This window comes from Sminthopsis crassicaudata, chromosome 6, assembly GCF_048593235.1.
Source record: "Sminthopsis crassicaudata isolate SCR6 chromosome 6, ASM4859323v1, whole genome shotgun sequence".
In the NCBI taxonomy this organism is placed as follows: Eukaryota; Metazoa; Chordata; class Mammalia; order Dasyuromorphia; family Dasyuridae; genus Sminthopsis; species Sminthopsis crassicaudata.
In genome coordinates, this window is record NC_133622.1 from 233,767,379 (window position 1) to 233,783,809 (window position 16,431).

At 46.3% G+C, this 16,431-nt stretch overlaps 1 protein-coding gene across 2 annotated transcripts in view; it reads left to right on the forward strand.

Moving 5' to 3' along the window:
* TSPAN18 (tetraspanin 18) overlaps window positions 1-16,431 on the forward strand; it is a 218,586-nt gene that overhangs the window by 190,401 nt on the left and 11,754 nt on the right. For both annotated transcript variants that reach the window (XM_074274810.1, XM_074274811.1), the window contains exons 4-7: window positions 925-1,012; window positions 7,004-7,079; window positions 8,782-8,976; window positions 12,595-12,669. In XM_074274810.1, the coding sequence (XP_074130911.1) occupies window positions 7,017-7,079; window positions 8,782-8,976; window positions 12,595-12,669 (333 nt within the window). In that variant the 5' untranslated portion in view covers window positions 925-1,012; window positions 7,004-7,016. The remainder of the gene's footprint in view (window positions 1-924; window positions 1,013-7,003; window positions 7,080-8,781; window positions 8,977-12,594; window positions 12,670-16,431) is intronic.

Consider the following 16,431-nt stretch of genomic DNA (forward strand, 5'->3'; position numbering starts at 1 on the left):
CATCCCTTATCTCATTTGAGCCTAACAATACCTGAAGTCAGACATGCAAGGATCGATATTACTCCCCCAAAGAAGGGTTATTGTGTCCCCACGCACTGTTCCTCCCACTACACGGTAGCTGTTTATAAAATAACACAATGGTAACAATGCATGGATCCATGAAACGTCAGTGGGGTCCTAGAAAAAATAAATAACAGATCGAACCACCAGGCTGTGGCTCAGTAGATAAGTAAGAGGAAGTTTACCGGATTACGGAGGTTTGTTTTTTGTCCGCTTCAGTTTTTCCAATTGTTCATCCGCGGTTTTTGTTTTTTTGCAAAAATACTGAGTGGTTTGCCATTTCCTTTTGCAGCTCATTTTACCAATGAGCAAACAGGGTTAAATGAGTCGCCCAGAGTCGTCCGCAAGTGTCTGAGGTCAGGTTTGAACTCAGGAAGATGAGTCTTTCCGATTCCAATGGGACCCAGGGTTTGATCCACTGCAGCGCCACCTAGCTTCCAGATAGAGGTTTACTAAAAACTAAAAATAGGAGTCCTGCTTTCATTGCACCGATAAGCAAGAGATGCTCTTGGTCCCTGGCCTGGGGGACATACAGATTCTCAAACTTACATTTCTGAAACCCAAGGCCCTCACCACCTGCAGTCCTCTCTCTTCTTCTTCGCTGGTTTACTTTGTATGATTTGTATGATTACATCATTTTTGCAATGATATCCAAGTTTTTACAAGATAACATGATGGGCAATTCATTCATTCCCTGGCTTACGGTATCAGCTCTTCGCCTAGAATGGTAGACCTCTGGATCACTGAAATTACCTCAGGAGCTGAAGCGTTTTATTAGTGTTAAGGGAGGTTTTTATAAACAGTGTGTTGAATGCAATGACCATTTATTGACTTTCTCTCATAATTGAATATTTTCTCTCCTAGGTCAAGGTTGGCCAATAATATAACTGGACCAGAATCCTTTGGACCTTTTGGAGTCCGCTGTCTCATTGAAAGCCCAAGAGCTCAAAAGGTGGGTCTCCTGATTTTTTACCTTATTTTACTTACCCTGGCCCTTCCCTCAACATGCCAGCTTTGCCTAGTGGGAAATAGGCTGACCCAAAGATCTTCGATTTCCAACTCTGATGTTCTGTATTCTAAAATTCTTTCTAGCCCTGACTTCTACATCCTAGAGCTGGACTCATGTCTGACAGTATATACCGCTTGTTTTGAAATCTGCCCTAACTCTGATTTTCTGTGTACTATGTTCTAAAACCCGTCCTAGACCCTGTGTTCTAAGGAGCTCTCACCTCTGACAATGACCCTAAGGTCACCCTGATCTAAGAGTCTATATTTTATATTCTAAATCTGTTCCACCTATAAAATGTTCTATGTTCCAAAGTCTGTCCCTCCTTGACATGTCTTATGTTCTATGTTCTAAGGGGCTCCCCAGCCCTGAAATTCTGTCCCAACTCTTTCATTCTATTTCCTAAGGACTCGCAATCTACATCTAAATAAAGTCCATTCGATTCCAACAGTCTTAATTTTTATGCTCTAAGTTTGTCCCTTCTCTAAAATGCTAACAGTTTGACCCTGGTGCTGAAGGAAAGGGACTCATGGGAGACAGGGCTTCCTGCTATCCTGAGTGGACAGGGGCATGACCAACCAACCCATCCTTCCTGCCCACGTGGCTTAAAATGCCAACTCTGGTCACTCGCACTCATCTAGGATCCATTCTATCTGGGTATAACATGCTTTCACTGGGCGAGAGGACACTAGAATGTCCTTCCTCCTTTTAAGTCTTTTGGCGTCCTTCTTCAAGCTCTGACTTTCTCGTGTATCTGAGCCCCTCCTCTCCCCACTGGACTCATATTCTTTTATTTTTAGAAGAGGGAAAAAATAAAAGCTGCCAGAGTTTATTTAAAGAGGGAGCATTAAATGGTCTTTAATTCTCTGGCAAGAGCTCCAAGGGTCCGGGGTTACTTAAAACTAAGGGAAGGGACGGGAAAGGAGGAAACTTGTAATTCCCACCAAGGAGGACAAAGCTTTGGGCTCCTTACTCTAAGCTGAGCTAAAATCCAAAGCTAAATACACAAACACACACACACACACACACACACACACACACACACACACACACACACACATACACACACACACACACACACACACAGCCTTTTATAAAACAAAACCTCTTTCTTTTTTAATTTTTTTTTATTAGAGCTTTCTCTTTACAAAAATGTGCATGGGTAATTTTTCAACATTGACCCTTGCAAAATCTTCTGTTCCAAATTTTCCCCTCCTTCCCCCCACTCCCTCCCCTAGCTGGATACATGTTAAATATGCAAAACTTCTTTCTTTAGGAATAAGTTAATAAATAAGAAGAGAGATGCCTGTGGGTCCCCACCAGAGCTACCCCATTTTCTCCTAATTAGTTATGGAGTGAGGGTGAGGTGACCTCTGTGGGCAAAACTAATTTTGGACCTCATATATAATACTCCCCAATGTCCCTCCTCCTCCCATTCCCTCCAACCCTGGCTACCCAGTATTTCTTCAGGATAATCCCATCCAGGCTTGAAGCCAATAAATGAATAACTCTTACTCTCCTTATCCCTACTAAAAAGTTATCATTTATCCTAATAGAATATAAACTATATGGGGGAAGAGAGAGTTAAGAGATCCTTGTCTTTGTGTATCCACTGGCAAGCCCAGCACCTCGATGCTTTTAAACTACTTGCTAAGTGATCAATTAATCCCCCTATCATCCCCCTACTCCCAGGAAAGAAACAGCACGTGTCCATAATGGAGTTTGCTTGGCAAAAATAAGGGAGCCAGACAAAGCAGCGATCTTCCAGGATAGCTTTCCTGAGTCTGATGATGATGCATTTTTCAAGTTCAAATTTATTTACATGACAGATATTTCGTTTATGTCCATAGCTTGTATCTGTCAGCTCCATGAAAGCAGGAAGTCTACCTTATTTGCCCTCTCTCCTTGAACTTTGGAGAATAGATTGCATATCGTATGCCCGTATTGCACATAATATGATTTAAATGATAGCTCACTCAATTGATAAGTATTTATTAAATACCTACTATGTGCCTTATTAAATACCTACTATGTGCCTTATATCATGCTGGGTTCTAGAAATCCAAACACAAAAGGAAAACAGACCTCCCTTTCGAGGAATTTATCTTCTGTGAGGAAGATATGTGTCCATATAAGAACATATGTGCAAAGTAAATGGAAGATCAATTGGGGAGGAAACATTGGCAACTGTAGGAAGAAGGGAAGAAGGAAAAGGGTTGGGAAAGGCATCTGATAGGAAGAGGCATTTATCCCTCTCCAACTTCCATTCCTTCTTCCCTCTGCGGTCAAGCAGATCAGCCATCCCTCCTCCTTGGACAGCGCTTTAGAGACTTGATAGCAACTATTATGTCTCCCTTAAGTCTTCAACTGTTCCTTCAACTGACCCTCCCAGGACTGATCTCAGCTCGTTAACCGCCCGATCATCCTTCCCTGGGACTATCCCGCTCACTCTGCCCCCCCTTTGCCAGCTTTGGGAGTAGAGAGATCTGGTCCTGGGCTAGTTTATACCTTGGGGTCACTGGGAAGGGAGGACGTTGGATTTCCGAGACCTTTGGTTCGTGCTCTGATCTCTGGCTTAGCCAACAAGCCAAAGGCCCTGCTCACCACAGAATGGCCACGGGGAAGAGCTGGTCCCTCATTCTTCATCCTCTCCTCCTTCCACGAGCAGTCTCTACAAACACCCACACGGGCCCCGGGTTATCCCCCGGCCTAGACCTCCGTGCTGTGCTGCAGACGTGGGCGGCTCGGCTGCGGGACTTCAGAACTGGGAGCCACAGTCCCCTCCGACTTTACAGACATGGGGTCTAAGGCAAGGGGGTAGAGTGGATTGTGCCCAGGGTGAGTCACACACTCTGGGCAGGAAGTGGCTTAACGGAGGGAAGATCTGTAGCCAAAGCAAGCGCAGAAATGGTCCTTACAAGACCCAGTGGTCAGACCAGGGCACTTCATCAGCTTGATTTTCACACAATCACCGCGATAGAATGAAAAGAACATCAGACCCGGAGTCAGACCCTCTGCTTCTGCCCCCCCTCCTCTCTGAGACCCCGGCCAAGCCTACAAGCGGCAGCCCTTGTGCTCCTCCCCTCTTCTCTCCTCCTTCTCCACCAGCCTTTCTTTCAGAGAGGAAAAATAAAGGCGATGCACTCGGCATCCAGGCCCGGGGTTGCCGTGCAACGGACCAACCCCCAAATTAGAGCACGGGGCGTTCACCTGATTCAGCCGCTCCCCCCAAGTGGGTTCTGAAGAGCCCGCCAGCCTGGCAGCGTCTTGAAAACCGACCAGTTGCCATGGTCACGGGCAGCCCCTGAGGACGGCTGGACAGGCACCCAGAGCGCCAGGAGGAACAATAAAGAGGAGGCGCAGGGAGGAGCAGGCCCTGGCCTGGGAAGCAGTCGCTGGGACGCTGCTGCCCAGAACTGGGGTTTGGCTTGAATCAGTGCAAACCCCCCCCCTTAATTTAGCATGTAATTGGATGCAGCCTGGGGTGGGAAAGGCTGCTGGAGGGAAGGGAGAGGGATGGAGAAGTGGGGACCCCATGCTGCTTTTTCATTAGGAATGTGCAGCCAAAATACGTGTGTGTGAGTACGTGTGTGTCTATGTGAGTACGTGTGTGTCTGTGTGAGTACGTGTGTGTCTGTGAGAGTGCATGTGTGTCTGTGGGAATGCATGTGTGTCTGTGAGAGTGCATGTGTGTGCGCATGTGTGTCTGTGTGAATACGTGTGTGTGTCTGTGGGAATGCATGTGTGTCTGTGAGAGTACATGTGTGTCTGTATGAGTACGTGTGTGTCTGGGAGAGTGCATATGTGTCTGTGAGAGTGCATGTGTGTCTGTGTGAATACGTGTGTGTGTCTGTGGGAATGCATGTGTGTGAGCCTGTGTGTGAATACACGTGTGTCAGTGCGAGTGCATGTATGTGAGCATGTGTGTCTGTGAGAGTGCATGTATGTGTGAGTACGTGTGTGTCTGTGTGGATGCATGTGTGTGAGCATGTGTGTGAATACGTGTGTCTGTGAGAGTGCATGTGTGTGAGCCTGTGTGTCTGTGTGAGTACGTGTGTGTCTGTATGAATGCATGTGTGAATACACATGTGTCTGTGTGAGCACATGTGTCTGTGGCTCTATGAGTACATGTGTATTCCATGTGAGCACGTGTGTGTCTGCCTCTGTGTGTGAGTGCATGTGTGTGGATTTGTACATGCAAGGCTTGGGACCTGCCACTTGACTTAAAGAGTTTAAAGAGTTCCTCTGGGTGTTTAGAGGGGAGCCATTGATAGGACTAAGAAGAATAAAGCTGGGTCCTGGGAAGAATGTCAATGAGTTCCTCATTTGTCAAAACAGGGGGGAGGGGCAATGGAGCTGGTGATTTGTAAGGCCCCTCTCAGCTTTAACATAACTGGGCTCAGTCAGGAAGACCTAGATTTGACTAGGCAAGTCACTTAATCTCGGTAAGGCCTCAGTTTCTTCATCTGTAAAATGGAAATAATAAAAGCATCTGCCCCACAGATTCATTTTGCAAATGAGATAATGTATGGAACGTGTTGTGCTAATCTTAAAGTGGCTCGTGGTAGTGGGACATTCAAAGCACCTTTCCAGCTAGAACATGCCGTGTTCTGTTCTTTGTATGGTCCCTTCCAGCTAGAACGTGCCATGTTCTGTTCTTTGTATGGTCCCTTCCAGCTAGAACGTGCCATGTTCTGTTCTTTGCATGGTCCCTTCCAGCTAGAACATGCCATGATCTGTTCTTCTTTAGGTCCCTTCCAGCTAGAACGTGCCATGTTCTGTTCTTTGTATGGTCCCTTCCAGCTAGAACGTGCCATGTTCTGTTCTTTGTATGGTCCCTTCCAGCTAGAACGTGCCATGTTCTGTTCTTTGTATGGTCCCTTCCAGCTAGAACGTGCCATGTTCTGTTCTTTGTATGGTCCCTTCCAGCTAGAACGTGCCATGTTCTGTTCTTTGTATGGTCCCTTCCAGCTAGAACGTGCCATGTTCTGTTCTTTGTATGGTCCCTTCCAGCTAGAACGTGCCATGTTCTGTTCTTTGTATGGTCCCTTCCAGCTAGAACGTGCCATGTTCTGTTCTTTGTATGGTCCCTTCCAGCTAGAACGTGCCATGTTCTATTCTTTGTATGGTCCCTTCCAGCTAGAACGTGCCATGATCTGTTCTTTGTATGGTCCCTTCCAGCTAGAACGTGCCATGTTCTGTTCTTTGTATGGTCCCTTCCAGCTAGAACGTGCCATGTTCTGTTCTTTGTATGGTCCCTTCCAGCTAGAACGTGCCATGTTCTGTTCTTTGTATGGTCCCTTCCAGCTAGAACGTGCCATGTTCTGTTCTTTGTATGGTCCCTTCCAGCTAGAACGTGCCATGTTCTGTTCTTTGTATGGTCCCTTCCAGCTAGAACGTGCCATGTTCTGTTCTTTGTATGGTCCCTTCCAGCTAGAACGTGCCATGTTCTATTCTTTGTATGGTCCCTTCCAGCTAGAACGTGCCATGATCTGTTCTTTGTATGGTCCCTTCCAGCTAGAACGTGCCATGTTCTGTTCTTTGTATGGTCCCTTCCAGCTAGAACGTGCCATGTTCTGTTCTTTGTATGGTCCCTTCCAGCTAGAACGTGCCATGTTCTGTTCTTCTTTAGGTCCCTTCCAGCTAGAACGTGCCATGTTCTGTTCTTTGTATGGTCCCTTCCAGCTAGAACGTGCCATGTTCTGTTCTTTGTATGGTCCCTTCCAGGTAGAATGTTTCATGTTCTGTTCTTCTTAAGGTCCCTCCTGACTCTCAGTCCCTTCCCTGGGGCCTGACCCTGCCTTTCAGCTTCCATGCCAAGGCCTACACGAGGCCCCATTCTCTCTCCTTTGAGGGCATCAGGGAGGAGGGAGGGGAGTGGGAACTGGAGCGGAGCCAGATGCACAGAGCCATAGGGGTTGCCTTGATGTTTTGCAGGCAGAGGAGCACCATGGAGGGCGACTGTCTGAGCTGCATGAAGTATCTGATGTTTGTTTTCAATTTCTTCATATTTGTAAGTATTCCGGGAACTCTCCCTTCTATTGGTTTCCCTCGGTCTCTGCCAAGCTTTCAAAACAACTGATTCTCTTAAAATATTCATGTTTGCAGAAATCGGGCTTCTTTTTTCCTCCAGTGGTGGGAGCCAGTGGGCCTAAGAAACAAGGGCCCCCATGCTGGGACCGGATAATAGGATCCTAGATTGAGACCTGAAGAGGGCCCCCGAATTCATCTAGTCCGACACCTCCATTTTACAAGTGAGGAAACTGAGGCCCAAGGAAGTCATAGAATTTGCCAAAGTCACACAAGTAACTTTGATTCCATCTCCTCATTTCCCTTGACCTCAGGTTCCACATCTATAAAATGAGAGAGTTGAACTAAAGCAATGAGGTCTCTTCCAGATCTGGGATTCTACCATCCTAAGCAGCAGAGTTGGGATTCGCCCTTCCTTACCCCAAAACAGACAACAAATAGAGATTTTCAGGCCCTCAGGATCGAGATTCAGGGCCATCCTCAAAGAGAAAACCTCCATGAGGGAGAGAGCGATAGTCAACAGTTACTATATTTTAGTTGTAAAGAACATTCAAGAGAGTAAAGATCTGGCTAAATTCTAGTTGTGTTCCTTGGTGAGATCCTTCCCTCGCCTTCCTTTCTTTTCCCTTCCCTTCCCTCCTTCTCCCTTTCCCCTTTCCTTCTCCGCTTCCTCCTTTCCCATCCTTTCCCTCCATTTTCTTCATCTGTACCATGCGAGGCTGGACTCCATGATCTCTATAGTCCCTCCAAGCTTTCTCCTTCTGTGTTCCATATTCTAAGGTCCCTTCAAGTTCTCCATTCGATGATCAATCATCACAGAATGGTCACAGGAACTGGGCCTTGGATCATTCAGGCAGACTTCCTACCAATATCTCCCAGAAGGAGATAAATGTGCCCCAGATCTGGCCCCAATTTTCCCCATTTTACAGCGGAGAAAGCCGAAACAAACACCCAGAACGTCACAGCTAGTGAGTGTCTGAGGCTTGGCTTGAACTTGGGAAATCTGGCACGCTCCCCATGCCCTCAATTGGAAATATATCTGTGTTCAAGCCCTGCCTTTAACAGACACTTGCTGTGTGACTCTGGCCAAGCCCCCACTCCTCGAGGCCCTCAGGAAGCTTTCTGGGATTCCAGTTCATGGGTAATTTGGTTACTAGGAGTTTTCAAGACAATTACATCATTCCATTCTTCCAAAAGAAGAGAGCAACAATCCGTTTCTCCCTAGTACTTTCATTTGATGCTCATAATCACCCCAGTAGAAGGAAGGGGCCAGGCCATTTAAACGAGAACAGAGTTCCTCCTAGAGGGGTTGAGGGAGGAAGTCACAGCTCACCACTTACATTTCAAGGGCAGGTGCTTCATCTAAGGTAGGTGTTAAAAGCCCCAAATTACGTAGTTATTTACAAAAAGAACAAGAAAGAAAAGAAAGTAACAGAGAACACCTTGGGGAAATAGACTCACGGTGAAAATTGAATTTCTGCCTAATAAACCATGTTCCTAATTTATCTGCCTCTCAGGATGTGGGCCCCTCTTGCTAACTAACCCATCTGGCTCCCCAGCAGGAAAGCGCGGTCCTGGGAGTCGCGCTCAGAATGTATAAACTCTGCCTCCTTTTCTTCCCCCACCCCTTTTCTACCTCCATCCTTCCGCTGCCCCATCCTCCTCTCCGCTGGACCCTGGAGCAGCTGGGGGGTGCCTGCCTCCTCGGCGTCGGGATCTGGGTCATGGTGGACCCCACTGGCTTTCGGGAGATCGTGGCCGCTAACCCCCTCCTCTTCACGGGCGCCTACATCCTGCTGGCCATGGGGGCCTTGCTTTTCCTCCTCGGTTTCCTGGGCTGCTGTGGAGCCATCCGGGAAAACAAATGTTTGCTACTCTTCGTAAGTACAGCCCCTCTGATACCCACCCCCTTTGCCTATCCTGGATCCTCCTCTCCACCTTCAGGTGCTTGGGGGTCAAAAGAAAGTCTCACCCTCTCTTTGCTTTGTCTATAAAATGAAGAGATTGGATTAAAGTCCCTTCTGGTTCTTAAAAATAAATTCCCTCTACCAATGGAATGGGCACTGTCTTTGCAATTTATAGGCTTAGAGTTACCTAGAACATTGAGTGACTCGACCAGAGTCACGAAGCCCTGTATGTATCAAAAGAAGGAAGACATGTCTTCTTGACTCCACCAGGACCCATTGCCTCTTAAGGAAAACAAATATTATCCCCATGTTGTAAGTGTAGTGATTTTCCCATGATCACTGTTAGAATGGAGACTCAACCCCTGCATCTTCCAACTCCTGGATACTCTTTCCACTCTATTCCTCTGATTTCTTGATCAACAAGGACCCTGCAACAAAGAAAGCTGACTCATGGGGCTTGGAAGTAGAGAAATTGGGGAGAGAGCGTCTCAGATGAATTTGATCAGGTGCCACTTCCGCAGCCCTGAGGGCACCATTTCATGCATCAGAGCATTGATGGATGTTGTTCTTAGCCTTGGTCTTTGAACCATTGGGGAAGAGAAAGCTGTTTTAGGTGGCTAAGAGCTCATAAAACCTCTCTTGGCCGATGGCCTTGGAACATTTGCCAACATCTGAGCAGAGTGAACCTAGAACAATCCATGGCATGCCCTCCACAAGCTGGGTGAAATCAGAGCAGTGATGCATCAAAGTGGAAGGAGAGAGCCACGAGAGCGTCCTGGGACATTCGGTCAGTGTCAGCAGAGGAGAGGGTTCAGGAGAACTCCTCTCTCAGTCCCAACCAAAGACCAGTTCTTCGGAAGGAGGAAGACGCCTGGGCGGGTGCAAGTGAGATTAAAAGCACTGTTACTGGTTAACGGTAAACTCGGGAAGGTCAGGAGTCGGCTCTCCTTGGTTTTGCCCAGCCCTGGATCACAAAGCTATCAGAGTACCCTTATCCTAGCTCTTAAGTGGACTCATCACTAGGACATCCCTGGAAAAGTGCCAGAGTCACAGAACCCTAGAACCTCAGGAGACATCTAGCCAGACCCCCTCATATTACAGATGAAGAAACTGAGGCCGAAAGCAGCTAGCTAATCTGGACCTCAGACCCCGGATCCCCCAACTTCCAGTCTTTCTACTACAGCATATTGCCTCTGGGTCATAGATAAAAACCTAAGCAGCTTACCGAGATTAGTGGGAAAAGCAATGTCTAAAAATTTCACCACCAGTCCAGAACAACAATAAAAGCTCATGTTTACATAATTCTAGAATGTATTTGAAGTACTTAACAAATTGCTAGAGATGTTCTAGTGTAGTTTGTCTAAATTTGTCATATAAGTGGGAGAACCAGAATTTGAACACGATACCAAATCCAGCGAACTTTCCCACATTAGTGCTCATGCATTCTCTCATTTTAAAACAATCCTGTGAAAAAGGCCCATTATCCTCATGTTACAGTTGGAAAAGTTGAGAAAGAAAAATTAAATCACTTCTCTACATTGACCCAACTGTCTGAGGTAGGATTTGATGGATCTTCTGGACTCCATGTGAAGGTTCTTGCCCCATACCACACTGCTTCTTTCTTAGGACATCGGAGTATAGGTGTGACGTATGTTGATCCAGCTGTGGACAGTGCTGAGAACAGCTGGACTTGGCCAGCCCAGCAGCTGTTAGACCTCACAGCCAAATTTTCAGGGTCTAGACACTCTGTGATCAGACCAGAGGTACGGAGGACCAAAGCTGGAAGTGATTACTGCGGACGCCAGAGCAGAATGACATCAACCTGAAACCCTCGAGGAAGCAGAGCGTGCAGCCAGTGACTTAAGCCATCCGGATGTCATGGCTAAAGACTCAGTGAGCCTCATGAACTGCGGAAAGACAGCAGATAAATTTGTATTTTAGAGGCTTTTTCTTCCATTTCTTGGGGAAAGGCTCCGAGTGCAGCCATCAGAAATCTGTTCTAAAAGCATCTGAATTTTTATATTTATTCTTGCCTTAAAATGTTGCCTTGCTCCAACAAGGGCATGAGGTTAATAGTAAATTTCGGGGGCACTTTATTCTTAATGCAGCTTGTATCCAAAATAAAGGGGGGGAAATTGCTGGTTGCTAGGGGCAACCTCAGTGTCTTAGGGAAGTTAGTATAAGACAAATACACCTGATGAGCAGGGGAAGAAGGAAGGTATCAAAAGACAAAGAGGAAACTGATGGAGAGAGATGGCTGACTCTCCTCCACGCCATGCTGCTTCTTCCTAAAGACACCGGAGTATAGGTGCGACATATGTTGATCCAGCTGTGGACAGTGCTGAGAACAGCTGGACTTGGCCAGCCCAGCAGCTGTTAGACCTCCCAGCCAAATTTTCAGGGTCTAGACACTCTGTGATCAGACCAGAGATGCAGAGGACCAAAGCTGGAAGTGATTGTTCTGGACACCAGACCAGAATGACATCAACCTGAAACTCTCGAGGAACCAGAGCGTGCAGCCGGCTGCTTCTGAAACAATCCCTTCCAAAACATCATATCCAGAAGGGACCTGAGAATCACCTCCAAAGTATCTCTGATGAGTGATTGTTCAGCTTCCACAGGGAGATATCTCCCAGTGGGGGAGAGAAATGGGTCCACTATCTCCCAAGGAGAACCCTTCTACTTTGGGATATTTCTAATGGACTTGAACTCTTCTTCCTTTCCTCGATATTTACTAACCTCTCCTTTTATAATATCCTATAGAAGTTTAGATGGATTCAAAGTCAAGTCTACTGTCCTGTAATGTGCTCTTTTTTAATTTGGGGGAAAATAAAGATATTTGCCTTTCTCCAGTCTTACACAGCTTCTATTCTCAACAGTCCTTCAAAGATCACTAATGTTAGGTCATTCATCACACGTGCCAGCTCTGTCAGCATTCTGAGCTTGATGGCTGGAACTCCTAATAATTTAAAGGAGAGTAGAGTGTTTTGGCTCAGGCGCAGCAGGTTCCCATTAAGGTGGCAGGTGTTTTCCTATTGTCTCTTTACTTCAGCTTCCATTCATCATTTTGGTCGATCTCTGCCAGCCCAAGTTCCCACAACAAGGTATAGTAGAACGAGGACTCGAAGTCAGAGGATTTACATGGGCCTGACTTTGCCAGTTTTTGACCTTGAGAAAAGTGTAACATTTCTGCACCTCAGTTTCCTCACCTGTAAAAGGAGCTGAGGTTGCACTCAAGAACATCCCTTCCCTCTCTGTATTTTGGCCAAGTAGTCAGCTCCCGTGTTAGGTGCCAGTCTGTGCCAGCTGCTGTGCTAAACACAGGGGGGGTATCCGCAAGGAGCTCACTCCCAAGTCCAAATAGCAGTGCTTAGATGGCCGGTAAGTGGGAGGATACCACAGAAGGAAGGCACTAAGATGAAGGAGGGAGAACAAGGTTTTTTAAAGGTGGGAGTTTCTCCGAGAAGAGGAGGCAGGAGCGCCTTTTAGGCAAGGGGAAAGGAACTAGGTTTGTGTGCCTCAATGTTTCCTCGATCAGACAGCAGCCTTCCTGGGGCAGCTCACCTGGATTTCGTTCTCTTCTCTTTCCAGTTTTTCCTGTTCATCTTGTTAATATTCCTGGCAGAGCTCTCAGCAGCCATCCTGGCCTTCATCTTCAGAGAAAATGTAAGTACCATGCAGTCCCCTCCATCCGCTCCTCCAGGCTCTGCCTCTTCTGTCCCCGGAAACGTTGTCTGACCACTCAGGGCACCACAGAGTAACGGAGACCCGGTTTGGAGTTTCTGCTCTGGGTCTTCTTAGCTGTGTGATCTTTGGCAAGTTAACCTGTCTGAGCCTCAAACTCCTATTCTGTATAATGGGAATAACTCACATTCATATAGCACCTTAAAGTTTGTAAAGTATGTCCCACACCGCACACACAATCGCACTTAAGTCTTCTAACCGCTCTGGAAATTAGCTATTTCTTTCTTCTTTCCCAGGAAGGGGCAATCAGGGTTAAGGGACTTGTCCAGAATCACACACCTAGTAAGTGTCAAGTATCTGAGGCAGGATTTGAAACCGACTCCAGGGCCCGTGCTCTTTCCACTCTGTCACTTAGCTGCCCTGTCAGCTATTTCTGAAGTGCTTCTGAGAGAGGGAGATGCTGTGGATTTTGTAGAAATCATACCTGAAGTCAGACAGAGACAGAGAAAAAAGCTGAGACAGAGAGAGGAGAGACAGAGACACAGAGAAAACAGAGAGGAGAGAGAGACAGAGAAAGGAGAGACAGAGACAAAGTCAGAAAGAAAGAGGAAAGAGAAGAGAGAAGGAAGAGGAAGAGAGGAGAGAGAGAGACACAAAGAGAGACAGACAGACACACACAGAAACAATTGGCAAAGAATATTAATATGGTCATGACCAAAAAAAAAAAATAAGAACCCTAAAAATACCTTTACTACAGATATTGTTATCCCCATTTTGCAGATGAGGAAAATTAAACTCAGGTTAAGTGACTTGCTCACTTAGTGTCAGAGACAGAATTTGGATCCAAGCCTTCCTATTTCAGTCCAGCAATTTGTTCACTTCACCAGATTCATCTGTGAACTATTTACCTCACTGGATTATTATGGAGGAAAAACCCACCAACCTACTTTGTAAACCTTAAGGTTCTCTAGAAATGTGAGGGTTTTATTATAGCAACACAATAAAAGATTTATCCCATTATTTTTGATCCAGATCTGTGATTTCATTAGTGTGAGGAATCCCCTATAAGAAAATGCCCTGCCCTCTACTGAGGAAGAACAGCAGCTGTTCTGCAGTCTTTAAGCTAAAGAACTGCCTGGAGCACAGAGCATTTTTCCGGGGTCCCCTAGGCAGTGTGTGTCAGAGATGGGACAGGAACTCAGACTTTCCTGATTTCTAGGTCAGCTCTGTGGTCACTATACCAGGCTGCCTGTCATCCTCTATCAGCTTCTCCTAAAAGCAGATTCTGAGGAGTTAGGGCATCTAGGAGTTGGACAAGAAAAAAAAAACATGAAAGAATAAATGAATGAAAGGAAGGAAGGAAGGAAAGAAAGACAAAGAAGGAAGGAAGGAAGGAAAAGAGGAGAGAGAAAAAGGAAGAAAAAAAGAGAGATAGGGAGGGAAGGAGGAAGAAAGTAAAAGAGAAAGAGAGAAAAAAAGAAAAAGGAAGGAAGGAAGAAAAAGGAAAGAAAGAAATGAAGGAAGGAAGGAAGGAAGGAAGGAAGGAAGGAAGGAAGAAAGAAAGAAAGAAAGAAAGAAAGAAAGAAAGAAAGAAAGAAAGAAAGAGAAGAAAGAAAGAAAGAAAGAAAGAAAGAAAGAAAGAAAGAAAGAAAGAAAGAAAGGAAAGAAAGAAAAGAAAGAAAGAAAGAAAGAAAGAAAGAAAGAGAAAGGAAGGGAGGAAGGAGGAAGGAAGGAAGGAAGGAAGGAAGGAAGGAAGGAAGGAAGGAAGGAAGGAAGGAAGGAAGGAAGGAAGGAAGGAAGGAAGGAAGGAAGGAAGGAAGGAAGGAAGGAAGGAAGGAAAAGAAAGAGAGGGAGGGAGGGAGAGGACAAAGAAGGAAAGGAGCAAAGAGAAAGAGGAGGGAAAGAAGGGAGGGAAGGAAGGTCCAGGCAGTGGGAAGATTCCCTTTTCCTCCTCCCCACTGAAGCATCAAGTCTCTGAAGCCTGAGCGGACAAGCTCATCTGACAGCCACGGATGGCCATCTAGTGGGCAGTGAGGGCAGCGGGCTCGAAAGCCGAGGGTTCGGCAGGGGCCTTTCTCTGTCCCTAGTGCTTGGGTGAATGAAGACCCAGGAGTACAGTGCCCCTTGAAACCAGGGGGGGTTGGCGACTGAAGGGAATGGCCCCTGAGTCTTGCCCCCCTCCAGGTAGACCCTTTCCCAGGGCTCCATGGAGCTGCCATGCTCAGGCAGTGCCACCTGCTGGCTAATTCAGGGCCCAGCGCCTGAGGCCGACCCTGTGTAGAGCCGGGAAAATGGGGGTTCCCAAGGAGAACTAGGCTGGGGAAAAGGGTGAGGGACATGAAAAATGAGCCAGCAAAGGGTTTGGGGGACATAGACCCCTTTAGCAGTTTGTTAAAAGCTATGGATTTCTGCTTAGATTTCTGCCGATTCTTAAGCACATACAATGCATAGAATTTCAGAGAACAAATTATTGTGAAATCTTTATAAATTTTTTTAAGGTCCCACACCCCAAATTAAGAACTCTCGACTAGAGGAGAGTCTGGGGCCTGAAGTTGTGCCCCGGGGTCCGGCTCTCTATACTGAATGCTCGTCCCAGGGCAGTAGGGCCCCATGGAAAGAATATTGGCTCACGATGGGGATCAGGGTTCAAATCCTGCCTCTAACACTTCTGCTTTGGCCAACTTTGGACGAGACACTCGGTCTCCTTGAGCCTCAGTTTCCTCATTTGTAAAATGAGGGGGATTAGAACTTGGTGGTCCCTTCCAAGCTCTAAATATATGAGCCTATGCTTCCCCTCATGTTGGTGTACATGGCCGACCCGACCGGTGCCTCCAGAGCAGTCATTTCTTCCAGTCTGTTATAGGGAGAATTCTGGGCTTTCAGGCAGGGACCTGAATTTGAATCCAATCTCTCATATTTTTATACACATAATATATATGTATATATAGATACATATAAATATACATAAATATATATGTGTGTGTGTGTATATATATATATTACATATAATACAGAGAGAGACAGAGAGAGAATATGAAAATAAATTATTAGGGTCCAGAACTGTGTAACTTTTGCTGGAATTCCCAGCAAGGAAACTCCCCACCATTGTAGAATTGCAGCTTCCCCCAACTTTAGTCTTAGAGACACTCAGAAATACTAAGAGGCCCAGGGACAACCCGTGGCCACTTAACCCCTCCTCTTCCCAACTGCACGGCTGGCTCTCTAGCCGTCATCTTCTCTCACCGTGGTTATTCCAAGCAATAGTGACTCAGGTTTCTCCAGCATTTTAAGAATCCACAAGATTTCAGATGGGGAAGGATCTGGAAGATTTCCAGTCCCTGCACATAGTAAGCCCTTTAAAAATGAGGTTCCCTCCCTTCTTCTCTAGTCCTGTAACTGAACAGAAATCAACTTTTCAGTGTCCATAATAAGTGATCACATTTTTCCCTTCCAAGACTTTATTTAAGAGAAAACTCCCCACTTTCCTAGGCAGCCCAATCTACTTTAATATGACTGTAAGTTAGGAGGTTTTCCCTACTTTTGAGAGAGTGTGTGTTATAGAAGACAGAGCCATCTCAGAGCTTGGAAAACCCAAGTTCAAGCCCTGTTTCTGTCACAGAATGGCACTGTCACTGGGAAGATCACAACCTCTAAATATAGGGCATCTCCCTACGAGTGTAGGCTGCAAATCAGGAGTCACCTGTACTGGTGGAGTGGGTGTCCGTATTTGGGAGTTCCCTACAT